Raw genomic sequence first — 24756 nt, 5'->3', positions numbered from 1 at the left:
TATATCTCCATTGCCTATTTCTACTTCGTTTTTAAAACTTGAATTGGCTTTGCACAATAGACCGGTTTTCAAAAAGTTATAGTTAACACAAATCTGACCAGAGAGGAAAATAATTTTGAAACCCTTGTTTTATTAGCTGGTAAGCCTGAGTATACTACTTTTTTAAATTCATGATGGCCTCTTGGCTTGAAATTTGGAACGTTAGCGGCGTTCCCTGTCACTGTAACAGGATGTAGCCCATGACTTTGATGTGCTTGTGTCCATTGTCTGGCGAGTATGTTGCTTCATTCCCACACGTGTTGGAGTCGTCGTGAAGACCTCCTGTACCAAAACCAATCCTGGAGTCACAAGAGTGGCATTCATTCTCCTGGTTAGAAATGATGCCGATTCTTGCTTTGGACAGACGATGGCTGCTTCCCACAGTATTGAACCCTTCCTTGTTGCAGTAGTGCTGCAAGGAGGCTTGTGAACCAATTAACCACTTCCACTTGTCACGACCCAGTGAGGTAGCGCGGTATTTTCCATCAGCAATCAGTGAGTACAGTGAGTTGGCGTGCCTGTTGATGACAATGAACCTGACCTGATGTCCAATCTTCATACCGAGGCAGATTTTGGAGAAGGGTGTGTTCCAGTAGGTCGGTAACTTGGTTTCGTGGGAGTCAAACCCAGTCCTGCCTCCAGCAAGGTTATAGGAATTTCTGTTGCTCCAGAAATGGGAGTTGTAATGGAAGGTTCTCTGAGAAACGAAGAACTAATATTTAATTTTTTTCGTTTTTGGGTGTGTTTTTTTAATTTCATTTGTTCTCTTTTTTTTAAATCAATAATATCCAGAGTTTTTTAAAGGAGACAGCGAGTTTACCTTTGTACCGTTAATCTTTATGGCCATTGTCCATCCTCCACCACCACATCCAAAGTTTCCCATGTGACAGTAAACAAGAATCTTTTGTGAACCAAATATCAGCGGATACACTTGGCTTCGTCTCGACCTTATGGAAAAGGAGAGCAATAAAACGGATTGAGTCAGCCTGTATGCAAGACAAGAGTCCTTATACCTACCATAATGGACAGCACACATGAAGGGAGCGATTTGGAGTATTGAAATGAAAACTTCTTACTGTTTCCTTACTTTCCTTTGTTGTACTGCTCCTTGCAAGAAGAGAAGGGACGGGCTGTGAGAAAGAAAAGACTGTGGTTTTAACATGTGAGTGTGAAATCATGAAATGCCGCTCTCCAATACATCATCGTAAAAAAAGTACCTGGAGGCTTTGGAGGCAAAGCGTCCTTCACAAGCGCAACAAGATTTTTCACTTCGGTTTGAAGCGTCTTAATGTCTTTGCTGATCTCACCGCAGTCATTAGCAGTACAGGATTGCTGTCTGGCACCGATTAAAACAGCGAACAGCGCGATGAGATTTGCCATTAAATAAATTGCAATTTGCAAGCGCATCTTGATAATTGATCGATGTTCGAAATGTTTTCTGTGTTGCTCAACCGGTGAATAACTGTTTGTGGTGATTTTGCTTCCTTGTTATTATTGTTAAACACAACTCGCATTTTCTTGCTCGCATTGAGCGACATCAGATGGACAAGTTTCAAGGTTAAGTTTATTTTTAACTTTATTCGATCGAATTGTACAATGTAAAGAAATTATCATAGAGTCTGAAAATCTGCTCACAGTATATTTCTATTTTCTAGAGAACGAAAAGCCATTTGAGAACGGCGACACTGCGATTTAACAAAATAAAATTTTATGTTTCCATTTCATCGAATTGACCATTTTTGCATGCGTGCATGCATGCCCACACAACTAATCAGGACCCTTAATGCTTTGTCTTTTGTGCAAATATTCTGATATGAAATTAGCAAAACAATAAGGACTGCGATAAGTTTATAAAAAACTGTCAATTTCATTTCTCAGCTGTGAGTTATAATGTAAATTGGCCACTGTTACGAGTCATTACCACATTGAGACCCTGTGACATAAACTGCCACTCTTTTATAGCGTTCAACAGTTCTCTATGACTCTCGCTGCTCGATAAGAGTTTCAGTAGCTTTTCGTGTTCAAAAAAACTTGCGCGGGATGATTTGTTTGTCGTGACTGCTTGCACTGACAAAGCATAATAAAATCAGTAATTCTGTTGACAAAGAACATCGGCAGACATGGAATACAGTTATTTTATGAGTTAAAACTTGTACTGGGTGGACACTCCAAGAGGTAGACTTGCCCCAAGTCGTCTTTGTATGCTTATCTTTGAGAAAAACGAACGACGAAGTCGCGAGGAGACGACTTGTTGCGCCTGCATGGTTTCGAATTCGTTTTCCGCCCCACTGAACTCCCACAAAAACAGACTTTGAGAAAGTATAAAGTGCAGGCGACAGTTTGAAAGGTTATTTGGGTATCCGGTAATAAGTGAATTGATAGGTCAAACAAATAAATGAATTCATCAAATAGGCGATGGATCGTCCTTACTGTGAGGCATTTTCAGATTTCCCTGAGATCCTGAGGTCAAAGAACCGCGACACAAAAACTGCCCACAATAACTTTCGGGGCTGTTGCATGCATATTTTCGGTTTCTTCAAACAACCTTTCTCGAAACAGGTGTTTACAGAACAGAACCTGCCGGCGGATTGACGGATTGAAACTGACGAATCAGGACCGACTTACGCTGTTTGTGTCTCACAGCCAATGACATTGCAGTTCAAAAGGAATTTAATAATGGGCGGCTGTACACACAGCCTGCTTACAGGCGGTAGTTTGTTTTTCAGGCGCGAAACTCGCCTTGTCACTGGTCTTAAATCTTCCATCCCTCCATTCTACCGGGCGATCGATATTCGCCATGCTGAATCTCGCACTTGAAGACATAAACTATCACCTGAAGGCAGGCTTCTGTACACAGTGCTACAGTACCAGGACAATTCTTCAAATTTAGACGCTTCGGTCGAAATCTTTCTTTGTACGCTCACGTTTCGACTCACAGTCGCCCAGTGATATTTGCAATTCAGTTGGCTGTTCCGTCTGCACACTCGTTTATATCTGTAAGATTCAAGACAACTGACTTAACAAGGAAAACCCCTAAGCAGGTGACTAATTTGATCATTTGTAGGGTTGAACACGTTTTTTTCTTTAATTTTTATTCCTTTGTTCGTCAAGATAATTAGGGTTTTGGTCTAGTTCACCTTTGCATGTCCTTCCATCTCCAGAATATCCCGATTTACACGAACAGTTGTAGGAACCTTCGGTGTTGTTGCAAACAGCATGTTTACTGCATTCTTGTGTTCCTGCAGCACACTCATCGACATCTGCAAATAAAATCGTCATCATTGCGAATGTAAAAATAAACTGTAAAAAGCAAATTAACACTTGCGTGGGAACTGACATGATATTCTTACAATATTGGTGCAGTTCTCTAACCAAGAGATAAATAAATAAATAAACTTTAATAGCTAACACAATTTCTGGTAACCCAGTAGTTTACATTGAGGGCTGTATTAAAAAGAATTATAAAAACTAGATTATCAAGAACAGCATGCACACAAATATATTCAAAACGTTCTAGAGATAGTAAAATTTTCACCATCTGAATTACTTTGTGAAAAATTGTTCACTAACCGATTCTTAAAGTTGCTTTCATCTCTAATAATTTCAAATTTGTCGTCCAGACGGTTTCATAAGTGGCATTTGCATGAAATGTTCTAAGGCCTGCGTTGGAGCGACATTTCGGAGTTTTTTACATAAGTTCTATAGCTTGTAAAATAATGCGGACACTCTCCGCTCACAATTTTCAACACCATGCACAATTTCTTCATGCGCAATACATCATCATTTGGCATCCACCGTAGTTTCTTGAACATTTGAACTGAGTTATCGTGGAAACTGGCATCTAAAATTAACCTACTACAACGTTTCTGCACTCTAAGTATTCTCAGCAGTTGATCGTTAGAGGCGTTACCCCAAACCGAGCAACAATTTTCAAAGACAGGCTTCATAAACGCATTCAATAACAATTTTCTGCAGTGGAGGTCAAGGTAGCCATTCGCTCTTTTTAGCAGATAAATTCTAGAGTTCAGCTTCCAAATTAATTATTCGATGTGGTTGTGCCAGCTAATGTGCTTGTCGATCTGGACGCCTGAGAGTTTTTCATCTTTGGCTTCGTCTGTTGCCATTTAAGTAAAGATCTAAGGTTGGGTTGTTAGCGTATTTCAATTTCTGTCGTGTAGCTATGAGTAGGTGTTTCGTCTTCTTTGTGTTAGGTACCATTTTGTTTAACTTGAACCAATTGCTAGCATTGTTTAGGCTGACTTGCAAATTCTGTTAGATATGATCAATGGAGTGATTGGAGGTCCTTAGCATTGTATCAGCAGCATATATTTCGGGGTCAGAAGTTGATAGGCAAAGAGGTAAGTCGTTAATATAAAGTGAAAAGAGGACGGGACCCAAAATTGATCCTTCTCGAACGCCTTGTGGCAACGTAAGAGGGTTAGATAGTGATCCAGAAATAGCGCATGTTTGAGTTCGATCGCATAAATACGATTTGAACCATCTCAAGGTTGGTTCACTAGCGTGGTATTTAGCGATTTTAGATAATAGAATGTCGTGAATCACTAAGTCCAAGGCTTTGCTCAGATTCAAGAATATCGACCCAAAAAACTTTATCGATAGCCTTCAGCCAGTTGTCTGTGAGGTTCAACAGGGCAGTTTAGCATGAATGATGTGGGCGATTGGCAGACTGTTTGCTGTATAGAAGGTTATTGTCGTATAGGTATTTTAAGTAGCATGACGCAATATCTTTTTCAAGAGGTTTAGAGATAATTGGCAGGATTGAGATAGGCCTATAGTTGTTTCTGTCATGAGGTGAGTCTCTTGTAGACAGGAGTTAGCCTTGCTGTTTTGAATTTATGCGGGAAAACGGCTTTACTAATGCGAGAATTGTAGATGTTGGTCAAACAATTAGATATCGCCGGTAGTGCTAGTTTTAGAATTTTAATTCCAATCCCATCCAGGCCTGTGGCTTTGTTTCCTACTATGCGCTTTGTATATTCTTCAACTTCTTGAGTGGTCATGAGGGGGATATCAAACTGCGTAGAGACATCAATGCGAGCATTAATTAAGTGTGAAATGCTAGCCTCTATGTTAGCAAGTACCTGTTCGTTCACTGTGACCTGAGCCACGTTTGCAGCCCGCTGTATGTTAGTCCCGGAAATGATCGATAGTCAAAAGCATCAGCCATGGAAAGTGGATCTATTATTTCTTATCCATCCATTTCAATGAAAGAGGGTGTTAAAGGAATCGGATGTGTTGGTACTGCATGTTTAAGAGTTTTCCAGAGTTTTCGGGGTTGCCCATATTTTCAGTGATTTCATTTCTCATATGGGCCGCTTTTGAGTTAGCGATCATTTTGACTACTTGATTCCTTAGCTTCTTATACATGGTGTTCGCTAGGACATTAGTTTTCGCACGTTTCTTGAACCTATCTCTGCTTCGGATACAATCAGTGATAGAGCTATTCATCCAAGGTGGCAGCTTTTTCCGCTTTACTCTTTTCTCGACAATGGGTGCGTGCTGGGTGATTACACTATTAAAAATCAGCTCCCAGGTGTCCAACTTGTCGTTAACATCAAACACTGACAATGGAGCGGTCTCTAGATCGTAAGTAAAACTGTTTTTGTCAGAATTATTAAAGCTTCGATATTTGATGGTATCATGATGCAGTTTGGGGGATTTAAGGTCGCGAAACTTGTGTCCAAGCAGACTGGATAGTGATCACTCAGTCCATATATTGGGACTAGGGTTTCGATGATCCGCTCTGGATGCGAAACATAAACATGATCTAGCAACGCGGCCGAACATCGAGCAACCCTTGTAGGAGTTGAAGAACAGACAATCTGTTTCATTCCTGCGTCCCGAAACATTGTAAATAACCTACAAGACCCATTTACTGCTAGCAAGTCGATGTTAAAATCACCAACCGCAATTACTTCGTTATACATGCTAATAGAAATGCCGATTAATTGGTCAAGAAATTTGTAGAAATAAGGACTTGAGCCGGTTCGGTGGGCGATAAATAACAATGAATAAAATCTTTGGGCCTGATCGATGTTGTTTCATTTCCAGGCAGAGATGTTCAAGCTCAATGGATGAATCCAACAATCGAACCCGACGACAAAGGAGAGAATTGTTAACATAAGCGGCAACCCCACCACCTCTCTTTGAGTCGCTCCGATCACAGTGGTGGATCTGATAATGCTTCCAAGCAATCATGCAGTCGCTCCAAGTGGAATTTGACCAGGTTTCACTCATTGCAAAGACATCAAAATCATTAACGTTCATCGGAGTCTTTACCTCTTCAAGATAGCGAGAAAGAGATTTGACATCTGATTTTATCCGGAAGGTAGGATGTTCGAGTTCGAGATCGTAAAATTTCCATCTGTGGTGCGATTTCTCGCTAGTGGGCCGAGGTTTGAAGAAACATCACCATGCAGAGCAATAAGTTCGATGTTAAATTCCGAACGGTGATTGCCATAGTAGATTGCCACGGCGCGACTGTACCCGCTTCTCTTGAAGAAATTAACATGGCGTCTTTTGAATTGCAAACATGCAGGAGCGTACTCAAGATAAGTAGCTGTGGCGCCTTGAAGAGCCATTCCAACTCTGTCAAAGCTAAACATGTCAGCTTGCAGCTCCCTGTAGGAGAACCAGGCGAGCGTAGCTACCAAACAGGACCAAGAAATTAACTTGAAGGCAACTATCGAGATTTCGGCACGCATTCACATTGGACAGAATTGGCTCTGCTCAAGCCAGTTGAAAGATTGTTATAATTTGCGAAAATCGAACCTAAACTCTTACAGATACTTTTAGAAGTTGTGTATAAAACTCTGAGCCCAAACAAGTCTACGACCACGGGTTGACATGGCAAGATTTACCTTTTTTACAGTTTGCACCTTTGAATCCAGTGGTGCACAAACAGCGATATCCTTTGTCGGTAAAACCGCTTTGACAAGTCGCATTGTTATCGCAAGGGTTATCAACACAAGCGCTCTGAAGCCAAAAGGAGAAAATGTATTAACAATCTTAGTATCATACGTTTAAATATTGATGTCGCAGGTTGCATGGGTGATCAATCATCTTTAAATTTTAGATTTAGAGCAGGCAAAGAAAGTAAGATAGAAAACGAGGGGCGTAATGATAGTGCTAGACATAAAAATATCTGTAGTAATATTAGAATTATAGCTATCATCTCAACACCTATGAGTGAGAAAGTAGATTTTCGTCGCTGAAAATAAGTATTTGCTGATGATCCAACACCTACCTCAGCTGCACGATAAAAATAATTTTCTTCTTTCTTCAGCTCGCTTTTGTGTCCTTCGTGAGTAACATTATTCAATTCACATTTGTACCCTCCATGCCTACCCACTCGTTTATCAAGATTAATACTGACACAGTCAGGCTCCATGTAACACATGATCTCGCAAAAATTCATTGTCATGACTTCAACGATGCGAATCACGTGGTTTACGAGACGCTTGCCGTCTAGTACTTTTTTAGGTGTAAACTCCAAATGGCGGCATTGGTCTTCATCGGAAAATTCTTAACAATTTAGAAGAAATATAAGAAAAGGAAAACAATGTTAATAGAGATAAACATAAAAGAATTGATAATTATGGCAAAAATAATATTATGATTATAGTATGGCAATTTGGTTTTATCAACTAAGTTGAAATTATAAATTGGCCACCGTAAAGAGTTTTAAATAAGCTGACGTTTCGAGCGTTTGCCCTTTGGTTAACGCTCAAAGAGTCAGCTTTGAAACCCTTAACGATGGCCAATTTAAAATTTGAACTTAGTTGACAAACTAAACCAAATTACCTTGTTACCCCCACTAACGCAGCAAAATAGTTTCTTTAGAAACTTTCCCCCGTAATAACATTGAGGTTTAGTAGCTTTAGTATTTAACGACAGTTTATCCGTCTAAATACTTAAGTAAATTCCTAAATTTTTCAATTCGTCCATTCACTTGTGGTCCTATTCGCACCGCTTAAACTTCCTCAGGGATTTGTGTTCCATTCAATTTCTCGGTAGTAATGTTTCGAACTGCCATCTGCAGGAAACTTGCAAATAGCAATTAATAATACATGTAACTATAGCAACAGTTGGGTTTATCAATAAGTTTGAATAATTATCGGCAGATTATTTGTACAAATCTTTAAGCATCCTAAATGGCTTTTTCCATTTGTCCAGCCATTCGCGTTCCTATTCGGACTGTTTAAACTCCCTTAGGCATTTGTCTTCCACTTTAATTTCTCGGTAGCAATTATCCGTATTGCATCTGCCATATGCAAGAAGTTTAAATTCGAAAATTCCCAAAAATAAAGAGAAGAGAAATAAAGTTTCACAGTCAATACGCAAGTTCTTAGTTTAAATTAGTAAAGCGAACTGAATCGTTGAAGAAATCCGAGAATGATCCATATCAACTAACAAGTCACTTCTGCAAAGAACCTGTATTGCTGAAAAGCGTTGCTGTGTGACATCTTGATCTTCAACCGATTATATTTACTCAAAAGCTACGTAATTGCCATGAAAAGTAAATTTGTCGATATACCCAAACTGAGGCAGTTGTTTGTTGGGGAAAAAGCTGACTAAAACTAAACAAATATCTTACTTTATTAGCGCAATAACCACAGCAGCAGATACAAACAAGAAGTGTGGAATCAAAAAAGAGTAAACTCCTTCATTGCGAAAATACAAAAAATGAACAGATATATAAAGAGGTGGATACAAAAGTAGAAAATATTACCAAAACAACAACAAAAAAGACAGAAGATCTTTCGAAATTCGCTGCGTGAGAAATGCACAAAAACGTACTCACTGAACAAACCATCCAACCGCTCATCATCCATTCACCCAGAGGTTTTTCGTTGGGGAGTTTAAAGGAATTTAAAAGTGTTTAGTGATATTTAAACGTTTTTTCTTTTTCGCAAATAAATAACAAAAACCCATTTAAACAAATAACAGGTATGGGTGTGAAACGGTAAATATTATTAAGAAGGACTACTTTCCCTTCACTATCCCCACTCAGAAATGAGTAATGGTAAAACTGACCTTTCGATGGGACAGAAGCAGGTATCATGATATACCAAAGTAACAGAACTAAGATAAAAGTCGAATTCTTCATATCACAGATCGCTTTCTGAAACCGACTTCACAAAAAGTATGCAAATGATTGCAAAATATCTCATTCAATTTGTTTTCCTTGTGGTAACCACTTTCTATTTTTTTTTTTTGACCAATAAGACCTGGATGTCACGTTATCTTTATTTATTCTTCCAGCAGGTATTCAATTAATTGGGAGAAAATAAATTATTCATTTTACTTTACCAAGCTTCCCAATGACCTAATTAACAACTGTTTGGTTTTATAAACTCAATTTAAATTTTTAAATTGGCTACCGTAAAGAGTTAAAAAGCTGACATTTCGAGCGTTGGCCCTTCGTCAGAACGAATGGCGACAGGGTAACGCTCGAAACGTCAGCTTTTTAACTCTTTGCGGTGGCAAATTTATAGTTTCAACTTAGCGAATAAACCCAAATTAACTTGTTACCCCCATTGACGCAGCACCACAATTTCTTTATAAACTTATTCCCTTAATTCATTTACCGACCTATTGGTCGGGAGTAAGATATGCCTCGGTATGAAACTTGGCCATCAAAAATAGCTTATCTTTATAGAAAAGCATGCCATCTCTCTCTCTCTACTCACTGATGGCTAACGATAAATACTGCTTTTCCTCAAAGGGTCGTACTGCAAAGTAGGCTACATAATTATAAGACCTACGCAGTTGTTTTTTTTTTTGAAAGCTGACTAATATACATTATAATAAACCCGTAAAAGCTTCTTTTCCCTTCTGGGGAGTTTATGATCCAGTAATAAGATAGGAATGCTTTCAAAGTGTTTAAATCCACATGCGATTCTCTTTAGATAACATGAAGACCTCTTTAGATAACAGAGTAACAGAAGGATTTAAGGCCGGTTCAGTAAAATTTACTAGACAATAGCCAAAGAGTGAATCTCTTAAAAAAAAAAAAAAAAAGGAAAAAAACTAGTAAATTATTAATTATTCCATCGTCGTGACACGAAATGAAGTATTTGAATAACTATACTTCACGCAACAGCTGAGTTTCGATTGGCTGAAAATAGATTAGAAGGTTATGCCCAAGAAAAAATAGTTTTTAGATCGCTTCACCTGCATGTAGGGTTGGACATGAATTTACACTTCTCTCGGAAAACTTTCTGAATGAGTTCTTCTCGATGATGTACATGTATTTGATCTATATAGGTCTTGTTTTGCCATTGTGTAGTATGATGTCTGCAACACAAGGTTAGTTTTACTTAAACCTATTATTAGCGGAAAAAAAATTTATGGTAAAAATAAACTTTTAAACTGTTTAAGAAATGCTATTGTTTTAAAGCATCTTTGTTTAGTTTCCAACGATTGCGTTTTTCCTCTTGTTTTTGTGGTAGATCAGTTTTTTATAAATTAAATTTTTGAAGCTTTTCATAACTAAATAAATTATTTTTTGGTAGATCTTGATGGGCTTATAGAAGCTATGGCTTGCATCTGTTCTAAGGACGAAATAGAGACGAAGCAGACACAATTACTTATAGTTGTTTTGAAGTTTTTTGCGAACATGGTTCGAAAGGATATTTAATTTTTAATGGAGAATCACCGTCATTTTTTCTATAATTCAGGAAATCCATTCCTGTCTGATATTTGTCATGTGCAGTATTATGTAGGTATCTCAGGTGGCAGCACAAGTTTGACAGCCAGTGGTGCTAAGATCATTCTAGAGCAAATTGACAAATCTGCATGAGCACTGAGAACTCGTTGCAAAGCAAATGGAGCAAGGACAATCTCATTCTCTTTTCTCTTTCATCTCGGCTTAAAATTATCAAACATGAAAGCTACTTGGAAATATAATGTTTGTTGCCATGGAGTTGTACCAACGTGACAACTGAAACTGACTACTTATTAATAAGAGGTTCCTTTAAAATATTCAGCCCACTTAACTTAGCGCAGAGCTTTATATTTTGTAAAAACTTGCACGGTGAGATAAGTAGTCTGAAAAAATTATGATGGAGGCTTTCACCATAGGATATTTCAAACTTCTCAGAAGCAGATCTAGAAGATCTCTATAATACCCTTTGTGACTTATGAAATGTGTTTTTTTGTGATCTATTTTTTTTAAAATATCACTGAAGTGTTAAATTCTTAATCTCGCCACTCGGCGCGACTGATATTGAAGGGCTTAATAGTCAACACTAAATTTTTTATGCAGAAGACTCTAAATTCTATTTATCCCCATGATCCCCGAGCATTGGAGGAAGGTATAAACGGAGACTTAGCCAGTTCAACACAACGGTTTCGACAGAATGGGACGTTAGCAAATCCAGACAAATATCAGGGTTTGGTTTTAGGAAACACTGATTGTGATTTCCAGTTAGAATGTGCAGGGAGGCCAATACCTACTTCCAGTGAAATAAAATTATTACCTCTAACATTGGATGACAAGCTCAAATTTGATACTTATGTCGCATCGATCTGTCGAAAGGTGTCGGGTCAGGTTAATGCTTTAAATAGGCTTAAAAATATCCTGCCTCTTATTTATTTTACCTCACTTTGATTATTGTAGCCAGATATGGCACCACTGTGGGGAAAGGAATACAAAGAAAATGGAAAGGGTATATTAACCTGCGCTTAGATCATGTATACGAAGATAACGCTATTTTATAAGAAGACTGGCTCGATTGTATCGGCTTGCATACGACATCGAAGAGTCGTAGGATTCAAGACGGTCAATAACTGCTATCTATATAAGTCTTCCAGACCTATTACTGACTTAGTTAAACCAAGGAGGAACATGCTTTCCTTACCTAAAGTTAACAGTACCAAGCATGGTCTTAAGTCATTTAGTTATTTTGCTGCTAAGACTTGGAACGCGATACCAGATGCTATACGCGCAAAGGATGGCACAAGCACGTTTCTTCACAATATCCGTCGCCTAAAATTTTAACTTTTTAGTTTTTGATCTCTGTTTTACTACACGTGTATACAAATATATATTTAAATTTTGAAATATCCTTTTTGTAAAAACATTTTACTTAATGTACATAATTTCTTGATGTTGGTTGTAATTTTTATTGTATATTTTGTTGTGGGATTCCTGGTGAGTAGCTTGTAGCTAAGTGTGGTGCCACATTAAATAAAGAACTACTACTACTACTACTACTACTACTACTACTACGCTCATTCTACGTATTATTTTAATTCCAGACTTCAGTGACGCAGACGAATGCCGCACTTTGGAGTTTGGACCTGAAAAAGCCTTTGATGGCAAACGCCTGGTAAACCACTTGATTCGCGCGGTGGAAATCATGATCGCAGGGTTTTGTAAGAACGTGTGCTACATGGAACCTGACTGTGTCAGTATCAATCTCGATAAAAGAGCAGAGGAACGTGGAAAGTACCTATGCGAACTGAATGATGTCCCTCGCGAAGGACACGAACATGAGCTGAAGGAGAACATAGATTATTTTCATCATTCTGCTGATGCAAGTATTCTGTGTTGATCTACCTATTCATTGGTCCAAAAAGTAATGAAAAATATTTCAATAATGCAACTAAGTTTGTTGCAAGCCTTCGAATAATTTTACTTTTCTTCTTTAACCCAACGATCTCTTTGAGTTTTAGTATGATAGGTTGAGATTGAACGCAACGTGGCCGCAAATTGCATTTACGGGCTCAGTCTCAAGAGAATGACAAGGACCAAGATGCAATTGTGATGACTAAGTCTAATTATCATCAGTTTGAAGGGAAGTGTACTTGATTACTAATTTATCTGTTTGGCTTTAGAGCGCATGTGTTACAAACCGCTGTAAGAATGAAGGCACTTGTCAAAGTTGTTTTACTGACAAAGGCTATCGCTGTTTGTGTTCTGCTGGATTCAAAGGAGAAGACTGCGGCCAAGGTAAACAGAACTTGTTTTTTAAATAAGTGAGTACGTCCAAAACTATTTAGCAAGCGGGACGAGAAAAGCTGTTAAAGGAGATATACCTGCGGTGATTATCAAAGGAGTTTAGACCTTCTTCTTTACCTGTCAATTCTTCTTCATGAAAAAGAGGAGATCGAACAAGGCTTACTTCGAAATTTATGCTTTAATTACCCATCCACCCTGGTTTCGGGGCATCATTCAGAGCCACCCGCCTGTTCATTACAAGAAAAAAAATTATTTCAAGGTTCATTTGCCAAGAACGAACCGATCTCGTTCTTTATCTGAATTACTTTTTACACTAGGCTGCATTTGGATCATCGCAAAAACTTATTATTCCATTTAACCGAATGTCCAAAGCGAGACCCATAGTAATCATGGCAGCCAATCAGAAAAAAAAAAGAAAAACTCCAGCAGAAATTAATGAGAAGTCAAAGAAAAAACAAGCCAGCAAGCCTGAGGGTGAGAAAACGCGATTCTGCGTAGCTTGCAGTTTTGAGTACGGTTTGAGAGGTCAGAATGAGTGGCAGAGAAGCGAGGCGTTTGGTAAGCTGCCTCTTTTGGCGGCTCTGCCCCTCTTAACCTCTGTAAGGGGCTAACATACGCCAGCTTTGCAGGCCGGGAAATGACGAGTGATTGAGTTGCAGTTGGTTTTGATACGTTTTATCAAGGGTATGGCTCGAGTATTTGAACCAATCACAGGGCAGGACAAAAACCAGCAGACCATCGGTTACCTTTAACGCTCAAATGAAAACCATTCTTTGGAGAATTGTCCCGCCATCAAAAGTTATTAATTTCTTCTCAGACATTGACGAGTGTGCTACAGATACACATAGCTCTAATGCCAATGCTGTGTGCAACAATACTGAAGGATCATACAAGTGTTCATGCAAACCTGGATACTTTGGAGATGGAAAAATCTGCACAATGAGTAATAAATCTCTTTTGATGTCTCCATGAGGTTTCTTGTGATGCTCTGTTTCAACGTAAACGCCTTTCATTTCCGTTTTTTTCTCTTTAAATGTAAAAATTTTCGTTTTTTTCTCTTTAAATGTAAATTTTCGTTTCAATCAGATTTTATAAAATACCACACGTTCTTTTTTCTGTTGTTGTTTAAGGGTCCGTTGTTGTTATCAGAGAGGGTGATTTTGTTTATGTTGATCACCGGCCTTGTATTGATCAGGTTACAAAAGTTTGGAGGAAACTTGATGCTTTTAATGATCACATGAATGCAAAACTACTCACAATGCTACCGAGAAGATTAATATTCATATGTTACTCTTCTTTCAGTCTCAACATGCAAGGAAATTTACGAAAGGAATATGTAAGTAAAATAGCTCAATGACAATATCAGAAATAGCTAAGAACGAGATATGCTATCAGAAGGAATAAGTATAGGTAATCGCATGGGGCCGAGTAAAATTATGGATTAATATCACGCGTGTTTTCGGAAGTTGCTGAAATTGCCCGAGTCGCGCAGCGACGACAGAGGGCAATTTCTGCAACTTCCGAAAATACAAGTGATATTAATCCTTAATTTTACGAGGAACCATGTGATTACTTCTTATAATATAAGGGGCAAAATGTTTTCTTACTGATCTCGCGTAAAACGGGTCGCCAAAACAAACAGAAATTTCTTTACCTTGGCAGCCGTTGCTAAGCGATTTTCAGCCAATCATTTTCAAGTAATTTTGCCCGGGGCAATTACAAAAATTAAGAATAAAATGCCCTCTGCCTTGACCAATCACAATTCTGTAATTTTGCCCCTTATATGATGAAAGCAATTATTTTAACAACAATCCAGCTCCTGATCCTTTATGAAAGTCATCCGAGCCGACTTCTTTTTGGAAAAGAATTGAAACGTACGTTGTGTCTCTTGAAAAGTTATAAGACCTACTAGATATGCCAAAGTCTCGCTATGTACTACCAGTTCTCACAAAGTATTTTATTCAACAGATTGAACAAGAGTGGTAAGGTTGTCCTGCTCTTGGACTCAAAGCCAATTTCCGTTTTCTGTCACATGGGAGACTTTGGATGCGGAAATGGAGGATGGACACCTGTCATGAAAATTGATGGCAGCAAGGTATAAATTGATTTGCTATCAATAAATTATAAAATTATTTGAAATTCATTCGAGGTACAGGTCAGTGTAAGTAAGCGAAATAGTGTTTGTGAGAAAGTGTATGCAGTTTCCTTTACAGCTACCAAAAGTCGTTCGCTCGATCGTTTACTCATCTTTACAAGACGGGCAAGAAATGGCTACGGTCTTCCTTACAACCAGCAGGAGTCGCTTATGATTAGTTAATGACCGTGAGCCTAAAACAGTCTATAATGGACATCATACTAAATAAGAAAAAAATCATTTATTATCAATTTCAGAAAACCTTTCATTACAACTCTGATTGCTGGAGCGACAGAAAAGCTTATAACTCCTCTGGAGGGAACTCTGGGTTTGACTTACAAGAGACCAAGTTACCGACGTACTGGAACACATCCTTCTCCAAGATCTGTCACGGTCTAAAGATCTACCAACAGGCCAACTTCACTGTTATCAACAAGTACGCCAATTCTCTGCACTCACTGATCGCTGATGGAAAATACCACTCCACCTCATTGGGTCGTAACACGTGGAAGGAATTGATTGGTACTGAGGCCTCTTTGCAGCCCCACTGCAACAGGGAAGGTTTCAATGCTGTGGGGGACGACTCACCTCATTCCAAAGCAAGAATCGGTATCATCGCTGACGAGCACAAGGGTTGCGCCCTTTGTGACTCCCGAATTGGTTTTGGTACGGGAGGTCATCATGATGACTCCAACACGTGTGGAAATGAAGCAACACACAAGTCAGACAACGGAGACAAGCACATCAAAGCCATGGGGTACATCCTGGTGCAGTGACAGTTCACTCCCCAAATTTCAAGTCAAGAAGCCATCATGAATTAGAAAAATGTAAAGCTTAGTAGCTAATAAAAGAGTGGGTTCACCATTATCTTCTCCTCTGGTCAGATTTTTCTCAAACATAACTTTTTGACATCCAGTTTAAGATGCTTCAATCGCATAAAGCCAATTCAAGTATTAAAACTCTATAGAAATTTGCTAAGAAGACATGTTCGATATCCATTAAACGTCGATGTCGCGAGCTGTATGCGCAGGGAAGTTACATGTGTCACCGTTTTAGTATATGCTTAAAAAACTATTCACCTTAAGTGTCGGTGGCTAGTGATGGATAATTAACTCGCCGCTTCGTGGCTCAGTAATATCCACTTTCACTTCGGTGAATAGTTGTTAATAATTACCATGATATAACACCAAGTTCGCGTATATCATTTACAAGGAAATGTGTAGCAATTAGTGGGGAGAGGCTTTGTTTGCTAGAATCGTAAAATCCAAACCCCCCAGCTGAACGTGTAATTGACGATCAAAAAGATATTTGTGACAGGCTCTGTTCCTCATCTTTTTTTTAATGACCGTTACTTCCTGATTTGATCTCTTCCTTTTTATACTGATATCATACGGTTTGCTTGAAGTTTTACAGAGCTGAACAGCCTGTGACCTCACCAGCAAAACAATTCTTCCTAGAAACAATAAAGACACCGTCATTAACAGCCTATCTTCAGTTCAGTTGATGGTTCACTTTGATCGTTCAGGAAAGAGTTAACTTAAGAGGGACTGTTGTCGGTGGGGGTGATTGACCACTCGTCATCATCTCACTTAAAATAAGAGTATTTGGTCGGTCGATTGCCTTAGGTATCGGTAGTGTAAACTGATTCAACAATTTTGCCGCAAATGGACCAAATGTGCATGGTGTACCACGAAAAAGCCTGGTCGATAATGAATTCGAATCACATCATTGACCGGGCCTGAGATTGGGCTGGCAGAAAGTTCCACTTACTGCAACAACTACTTTCAACGATGATATATAGCTGGTTCGCTATCTTACTACAGACTCTTCTCAACAGATTTCAACAACTGCTGGCGCTATATAAACCATTCCCTCGCCACAAATTCACAACAAACGAGCCTAACAAAGCCACTCAACCCTACCGACGGATTTTAACTAAACAGTCAGGAATGACTTACGCGACTCGAGAGCCCACTACATCACGTACAGCAAACTAACCGATTTATGTTGTAAGGGACTAGTTATAGCTGAGGGGGAAGTCCGGTCAATTTTGGTTTTAATATTCGTATGAGCCTCCCCCCCCCCCCTCTCCCCATTCCCCATTATTGGCAGTCAATTGGCAGTCAGATTTCTATGTTTTTACTTCGTGGTCTCTAAGCAACGACCGATCTGTCCTCTAAAACTTCCTGAACTATATCATCCCCCTAAACTTCCCCGCCCCCGTCGATAGGTAAAAGCGGTTTTAGTACTATCCTTTGTTCTACACGAGATAACAAAAGAACTCTTTTCTCTAAAATTTGAAAATGAAATCTCACTGACCCATTTAGTCTTATTTTCGAATTAAAATGGGATTGTCTGAAGTCGTGGTGAAGAGGTCTGTTAAAACTACGGGAAATATTTCGGAAGGAAATCTGTTCGGTTGAAGAACTAATAAAAATCTTGTTAATATGTTCATTCGTATTTCGCGTAGAGACAGACGCCTCAAACAAATGATTCAGAAAAATGGGCTGGTCTAATGAGAGCGAGAAAATGGGCAATACTTTTGAAGGTACTGTTTTTTGTGTTCCTTTAATTATCGTATCAGGGCCAATTATTGTCCATTCAAATAATTCATTTCCCGGTCTCCTGGTTACCTTGCAGAACAGGCGAGGCTTTTCGGGTTTTTCACCCAAGCAGACAAATGCGTAAGGCGAGCGCAAACGGCAAATCGCGAGAAAAAAAAAAAAAAAGAAAACAAAGACACTATTCTCGTGTACCCTTGTTAGTACGTGATCAGATCAAAACTTGAATTAGCTTCGTTCTCAAAGCTTGAATTAGCTTTGCACAATTGATACGTCTTAGACCGGTTTTTAAAAAGTAATAGTTAAGACAAATCTGACCAGAGAAGAAAATAATTATGAAACCGTTGTTTTATTAACTGGTAAGCCTGAAGATACTACTTTTTTTAAAATTCATGATGGCTTCTTGGCTTGAAACTTGGAACGTTAGCGGCGTTCCCTGTCACTGTAACAGGATGTAGCCCATGACTTTGATGTGCTTGTGTCCATTGTCTGGCGAGTATGTCGCTTCATTGTCACACGTGTTGGAGTCGTCATGAAGACCTCGTGTACCAAAACCAATCCTGGAGTCACAAGAGTAGCATTGATTCTCCTGGTTAGAAATGATGCCGTTCTTGCTTTGGACTGACGAAGGCTTCTTCTCACAGCATTGAACCCTTCCTTGTTGCAGTAGTGCTGCAAGGAGGCCTGTGAACCAATTAACCACTTCCACCTGTCACGACCCAGTGAGGTAGCGCGCTATTTTCCATCAGCAATCAGTGAGTAGAGTGAGTTGGCGTGCCTGTTGATGACAATGAACCTGAGCTGATGCCCAATCTTCATACCAAGGCAGATTTTGGAGGAGGGTGTGTTCCAGTAGGTCGGTAGCTTGGTTTCTTGTGAGTCAAACCCAGTCCTGCCTCCAGCAAGGTTATAGGAATTTCTGTTGCTCCAATAATGGGAGTTGTAATGGAAGGTTCTCCGAGAAACGAAGAACTAATATTTAATTTTTTTCGTTTTTGTGTTTTTTTTAATTTCATTTTTTCTCTCTTTATTTTTTTAATCAATAATTATATCCAGAGTTTTTTAAAGGGGACAGGGAGTTTACCTTTGCACCGTTAATCTTCATGGCCATTGTCCATCCTCCATCACCACATCCAAAGTTTCCCATGTGACAGTAAACAGGAATCTTTTGTGAACCAAACATCAGCAGATACACTTGGCTTCGTCTCGACCTTATGGAAAAGGAGAGCATTAAAACGGATTGAGTCAGCTTGTATGCAAGACAAGAGTCCTTATACCTACTATAATGGACAGCACACATCAAGCGAGTGATTTGGATTATTGAAATGAAAACTTCTTACTGTTTTCCTTACTTTCCTTTCCTTGCAAGAAGAGAAGGGACGGGCTGTGAGAAAGAAAATACTGCAGTTTTAACATCTGAGCGTGAAATCATGAAATGCCGCTCCCCAATACATCATCGTAAAAAAAGTACCTGGAGGTTTTGGAGGCAGAGCGTCCTTCACAAGCGATACAAGATTTTTCACTTCGGTTTGAAGCGTCTTAACGTCTTTGCTGATCTCACCGCAGTGATTGGCGGTACAGGATTGGTGTCAAGTTTTATTTTCGGAGTTTCAATCAAGGTCTTATATTTTATTGAAATGCTGACCAAAGCTTAATAAATAGTGTTTGATGTTGAAAATGCACATTGTGAAGGAGAGGTTGAGCTCTTTTTAAAATTTTTAAGTAGATTGAGATCTCAAGGACTCCTAAAGTCAGAATATCAAGTACCTCTTGCAACTGTGAGATGGGAGCAGGGCTGTGCAACCATGCAATTGGGCTAGTGTACCTCCTTGAGCACTACCGAAAATTGGGCCTGAGAAGTGTACCTCCTGCGATGTCCAAGACAAGTTTTCCACAGACATGGCATGTGCCACAAAGAACAGCAGGAATAAATCCTCGAGAGGTGCAGGAGGTGCCGGTGCAGCAGGTGAAACCACCAGCCAAAGATAAAACAGAAAAGAAAAAAAAAAAGGAGGGTAGATGGAGTACGGTCTACTCTTTATAACCCCATACCAGATAAATTTGGAGACCTCCAAATTATAAATTCCATGAAATACATATTTGAACAATTTGAGGATATGCAACTTAACTCTATTCTGCCAGACACTGACAATTTAGAGTTTTTCAACAACAAACGTGGCAAAGTGGCTGGTGGCTCTGTGTTATCCTACCAACAACAACAAAGATTGACAAATAACCCCAAAATTCATATGAATATTGATGGCCAGAGAAACCACCAGCATTCTATCTTCCAGAGATTGTTAGCCAATATGCATCTGTGCCTTCCCCAGAACAATTGCATTTCATGGAAGGACTTTGTGTTCAGACTGCAGCCATGAGGCATGGAATAAGTACAGAGGAAGAGGCAGCAGCTGCATATGCTGATAGTGTGGAGTGTAATGTTTTCCCTGCCGGAATTGTCGTCAACCCCTCCTGCCCTCATCTGGCTTCCTCTTCAGATCTAAGAGTGTACGATCCATCAGAAGTCAATCCCTAGGGGCTGCTGGAAAACAAGTGCCCTCTTAAGGGATCCATCTATGAGCTTAAATATCTGAGATGTGTAAATGGAATCTTCAGACTAAAAAGAAACACTCAGCTATTACTACCAGATCATGGGACAATTGCTGCTAACTGGTTGTCAATGGGCAGATTTTTATGTTTATTGTAAAAATGACTTTCATTGTGAAAGATTGAGGTTTGAAGCAGAATTTTTTTCAGAAATTAAAATGAAATTGGATCAGTATTATTTTGAATACCTTCTCCCTAAATTATTACAGGTGGTGCAAAGTTGGAAAAATGAGTAAAACTAAGCCAACCCTACAATTTTTGGAAATCCTAGAAATGGGATGTACATGTATGCTGACTGGGCTTCTGCTAGCAATAGGTACTAGACTAGTGTTAATGTTAAGGAAGGAAATTAACATTTTCTATCCAATTTCATCTCCCTGGGTAGGAGGAATGGAAATTGTCTGGAATCACACAAATTAAAATACTTTCTTTGTTCAATTTAAAATAAATCAGTTTCGGTTTATTAAGCACATCTGGTAAAGAACTTGGTTAACTTAGTTGAGGTGTCACAAATCTTATGATTGTAACAAGGTTTGGTAAACAAAACCAGTGGGAAATCGAAGTTTCGATATAGTGACCCTCTAAAATTTGTCAGAAGGCAGCATATAGTCCAAATTTGGTTTACTGAACCAGCCAATGAGACAGGTAAAACTCCTACAAAAATTTGGTACTCTTTTATTCGTCTGATTGCCCTCTCAACATGGATACGGAGGCGGGCAATCTGCTGGGTATGTCACTTCTTTAGCAGTGAATTGTACGGACTTTGTTCTTGACAAGAATGGTGGGATTGTCAACTTAGCTTTTTTAGTTTCCAAAAAATCCTGTATTAGGAAGCCCTTGTCTGCCATTACCTGGTCTCCTTTTTCAACAAGCGACAGAAATCCACTGCGCCTTGTTATTTCTTTGTCGGATATACTTCCTTGATATAGGGAACTTACAAATGTTACTGCACCATGTGGAGCTGTACCAACTAAGCATTTAAATGTTGTGAATGACTTGTAGGTAGAATAAGTTTCTGAGTTTAAGACCTTGGAGCTAGGCCTTTTGACTTTAATTTCAGTGCAGTCAAGGACTATCCTTATTTTAGGGTATGTCGTTTTAAAGCATTGAGGCATACTGCCTTCGATCTGAGCACTTGTGGGCCAAATTGGCACTTGGCCAAGCATTGTGTACAGAAAATGTTCCCAAGTTATAATAACTCTACCGACAGTACTTTTGCTAATATTGAATCTCACTCCTAGGTCTGTCTCGAGCAAACCTAATCTCATTCTGATCAAAAATAAAAACAGTTGGTCGTAGAGTGACAATGCAAAATTACCACTGCTGCGCCTTCGCTGGTAGTTTTCCTTACCTATGCCTCGTTGAGTCTGGGACAATTTTATCATGGTTTTTGCATACGGCTCAACCCATTTGTAAAAGCTATCAAATCGTTCTTTCGATGTAAAGCCTGTGTAAAATGTCAGCAATTCAGGACCCTTTGAACTTTTTTCCCCTCCAAACTTGGACTCTTGAAGATCTTTGACTTTCTGCTCTAGATCTTTGATTCTGGCTTTAAATATTTCAATTTGTTCCTCAGGGCTCAGTTCGTCAGACTGACTGTTTTCGTTTTCCGGTCGGTCCACAGATGTCACTTGCATTGGCTCAGCACTTGCGTTGGTTTCCAGTCCTGCTGACGCAGTCTCCTCTTCTTCCATCTCAACATCTTGCTGGATTGAATCGACAAAGAGTTGACGTCGCTGCTCCTGTGCTTGCTGTTCAACAATAATTTTTTACTCTTGCAATTTGTTCGGTCGGCGCTCCTTACCCTCCTTGGTCCCTGCAAACTGCGATGGCACAGCTCCACGTTTTAGGCGTGTAAGCCCAGTTATAGTCCTATACATATCGTCTGGCTTGAAGTGAGCCGAGCACACAAGAGTATAACCTTTTTTGATCTGGTAAATTAGTTTAAGACCGCAAATTACAACGCGAATAAACGAGGGCCGGAGAATCTCATTTAATACATTGTACAAAATCAGAGTTATTAAAACCAAACAAAACATTGCCATGTGCGTTTGACTGCTTGAGCTAAAAGTAAAATGAAAAATAAAAAAGTGAAGGACGAGTAAATTCCTTAAGGGACGCTAGTGTTCTGGATAAGAAAAAAGTAGGCATTTTTCAGAACGTGTAGAGTCTGTGTTTTCAATCGAAAGCAAAAATTCGGTCGCGAGTAGCACGTGCGTCTGACAACTCGCCGGTCACGGCTCGATTCTTACCCAAAATCTAGCCCTTCATCTCGCTTTATTACGACAATCCATTTAGATCTCAATAAAGAATTTGAAGGAAAGTTAAGAAAATATAAATTCTTGCCACTCTGATTTCACTTGTCGTGCGTACAGAGGTTAAAAGAGCAATGATCGTGCGCCATGCTTACTTGTCATATATCCCTACTGTAACACTAGTGTAACACAACCCCAAAGTTAATGTCCGTTCAGCCTCGATTTGTTGCGGCATGGAATCCAAGATGACGCTGCATGAGAAGGGTGTATGGGGCGAAACCCTCATAACCACTAAAAATGTCATTCCTGTCTCGGTGCTTTTAAAGTTTCATATTCTCTGATGTTTATTGTTGTATTGTAATTTTATTATTACCGTTCAATTTCTTTGTTTCTTCGAATATTACTTGCGACTGCACTAATACAACTAATTTACTATTACTCAACTGAAGATTAAACTATTTGATTGTGGAAATTTTGCTGAATCCATAGTTTAATCAGCTGGTAAGCCTCAACACTACAATGTCCTTATTCATGATGTTTTTAACTTAAGAGTTTGGAATTTAGCTGTGTCCCTCGTCACTCTACCAGGATGTACCCCATGGCTTTGATGTGCTTGTCTCCATTATCAGACTTGTGCTGTGTCTCGTTTCCACAAGTATTGGAGTCATCATGTAGTCCTCCAGTACCAAAACCAATCCTGGAGTCACAGGAGGAGCAGTCATTCTGCTGGTTAGCAATGATGCCGATTCTTGCTACGGATTGATCAAGATTTTCTCCAACCGCGTTGAATCCTTCCATGCTGCAGTGGGGCTGCAAGGAGGCCTGTGATTCACTTTTCACGACCAAGTAAGTTGTTGCAGTATTTTCCATTAGCGATGAGTGAATGGAGAGGGTCGGCATGCTTGTTGATGACAATGAATCTGAGCTGATTGCCAATCTTCATACCGAGACAGATGTTGGAAAAGGATGTGTCCCAGTAGGTTGGTAACTTTGTCTCTTGAAAGTCAAAGCCAGTTTTGCCTCCTGGAAGGTTTTAAAAACTTGTCCCTCCTAAATTGGGAATCGTAATGGAAGGTACTCTGAAATTTATAACAGATAATTAATTTTTTCTTAGTTTTTAATTAATGAAATAACAGTAATAGCCTGTTTCAGGCTCCTATTCAGTGAAGATAAGCGAGCGAAGCTTGACCTTTTTCAGGAAAACAGCTGCCATTTTGCCCATCCCCTTTCTCGCATCTTTGCATTGACCTGTATCCACAATACATTTCTTTCTCGATAAATTCATACCATATTACCATTGATCTTCATGACTGGCGTCTATCCCCCATCTCCGCATCCAAAGTCTCCCTAGTGACAGAAAACAGAAATTGGCTTTGAGTCTAGGAGCAGGGTGACCTCGCCACTCTTTTTGCATCTATTGAATAAAGTATCTCTTTCTTAGAAGAGATACAGCTGAAATTTGATGAAGGCCATGGCTTCTACATATTCAGTAAATGATACAAAGTACTTTTAATTCCTCTCAAACGAGATTCAAGTGTGGAAGATTATTCTATTATGAAGATTATTATTCTCAGTATCCTCATTTTCAGAGCTTTCCTTGTCCTTCTTCATTTTCGAATTATTAGTTCTATTATTTTCACGTTTTCCCTCTATAGTTCTCTTCGGCTTTGTTTTTCTCTTTAAATTAATTAATTATTGACTTACACATTGCGGTCGAAAATTTCCTTACATGTCAAAGCTGGAAAAAAAAGGTATATCAACAGCAAAAAGCCTTTAGGAGGAAAAAAGAACGGGGTGATGTAAAAACATTTTTTTTTAAGGGGAACGTTTATATGTAGAAGAGAAATACATAACATTCAAATCCAAGTTAAAAAGTGTGACTGGTCGCCGATTAGAGGGAAGAATAGTCCCTTAGTACGAACGTTATCGACTTCATTCATCTGTGATAGCTTTGAAATTATTCATGGAGCGATTCCAATTGAGGGTCAGAAGTAACCCACAGTTGTATTGGTTTCACTTAAGTAAGCTTTGTGAATGTTCCAGATACTCACCATGCAAAGCAGATCAAAGCTATTGCGACTTGGTTCCTCGTGTTTTCGCGGTGTCGGTGGGTGTCTAATGCGCACGATGAAATTGCAAGCAACGGAGCCGAGAATTTAAGATGCGTCCAAA

At 39.2% G+C, this 24756-nt stretch overlaps 3 protein-coding genes and 1 pseudogene across 4 annotated transcripts; 1 reads left to right on the top strand and 3 right to left on the bottom strand.

Annotated features, from left to right (window-relative positions):
- Nucleotides 1-128: 128 nt before the first annotated feature.
- On the bottom strand, nucleotides 129-9224 carry LOC148729163 (putative skeletal organic matrix protein 5). 2 transcript variants are annotated; one of them, XM_088725519.1, is made up of 7 exons: nucleotides 9097-9224; nucleotides 7307-7584; nucleotides 6921-7035; nucleotides 3174-3299; nucleotides 1127-1160; nucleotides 860-980; nucleotides 129-736 (listed from the first exon to the last, which is right to left on the bottom strand). In XM_088725519.1, the coding sequence occupies exons 1-7, from the start codon at nucleotides 9167-9169 to the stop codon at nucleotides 218-220; spliced, it is 1266 nt and encodes a 421-aa protein (XP_088581645.1). In that variant the 5' UTR covers nucleotides 9170-9224; the 3' UTR covers nucleotides 129-217. The 2 variants fall into 2 exon arrangements, with proteins under 2 accessions (XP_088581645.1, XP_088581646.1); XM_088725520.1 differs by lacking the exons at nucleotides 3174-3299; nucleotides 6921-7035; nucleotides 7307-7584; nucleotides 9097-9224 and adding an exon at nucleotides 1257-3110 and having other exon boundaries at nucleotides 860-986; nucleotides 1127-1169.
- Nucleotides 9225-11689: 2465 nt separating this feature from the next.
- Nucleotides 11690-15975, top strand: LOC148729162 (uncharacterized). The gene is made up of 7 exons (XM_088725097.1): nucleotides 11690-11732; nucleotides 12325-12602; nucleotides 12904-13018; nucleotides 13845-13970; nucleotides 14330-14363; nucleotides 14996-15122; nucleotides 15419-15975. Exons 1-7 carry the CDS (start codon nucleotides 11690-11692, stop codon nucleotides 15935-15937), a joined length of 1242 nt encoding a protein of 413 aa, XP_088581223.1. The 3' UTR covers nucleotides 15938-15975.
- A 2186-nt stretch (nucleotides 15976-18161) lies between these two features.
- LOC148729153 (uncharacterized) overlaps nucleotides 18162-24756 on the bottom strand; it is a 70879-nt pseudogene continuing 64284 nt past the window's right edge.
- LOC148729161 (uncharacterized) lies at nucleotides 21428-23484 on the bottom strand. Its single transcript, XM_088763034.1, is given in 3 exon segments — nucleotides 21428-21532; nucleotides 21535-22080; nucleotides 23170-23484. Coding segments are annotated over 3 exon segments (966 nt in total).

The sequence above is a fragment of the Stylophora pistillata genome, chromosome 6 (assembly GCF_964205215.1).
Source record: "Stylophora pistillata chromosome 6, jaStyPist1.2, whole genome shotgun sequence".
NCBI lineage: Eukaryota > Metazoa > Cnidaria > Anthozoa > Scleractinia > Pocilloporidae > Stylophora > Stylophora pistillata.
The sequence above is the reverse complement of the archived record's forward strand: the minus strand, read 5'-3'. Positions and strand labels throughout refer to the sequence as shown.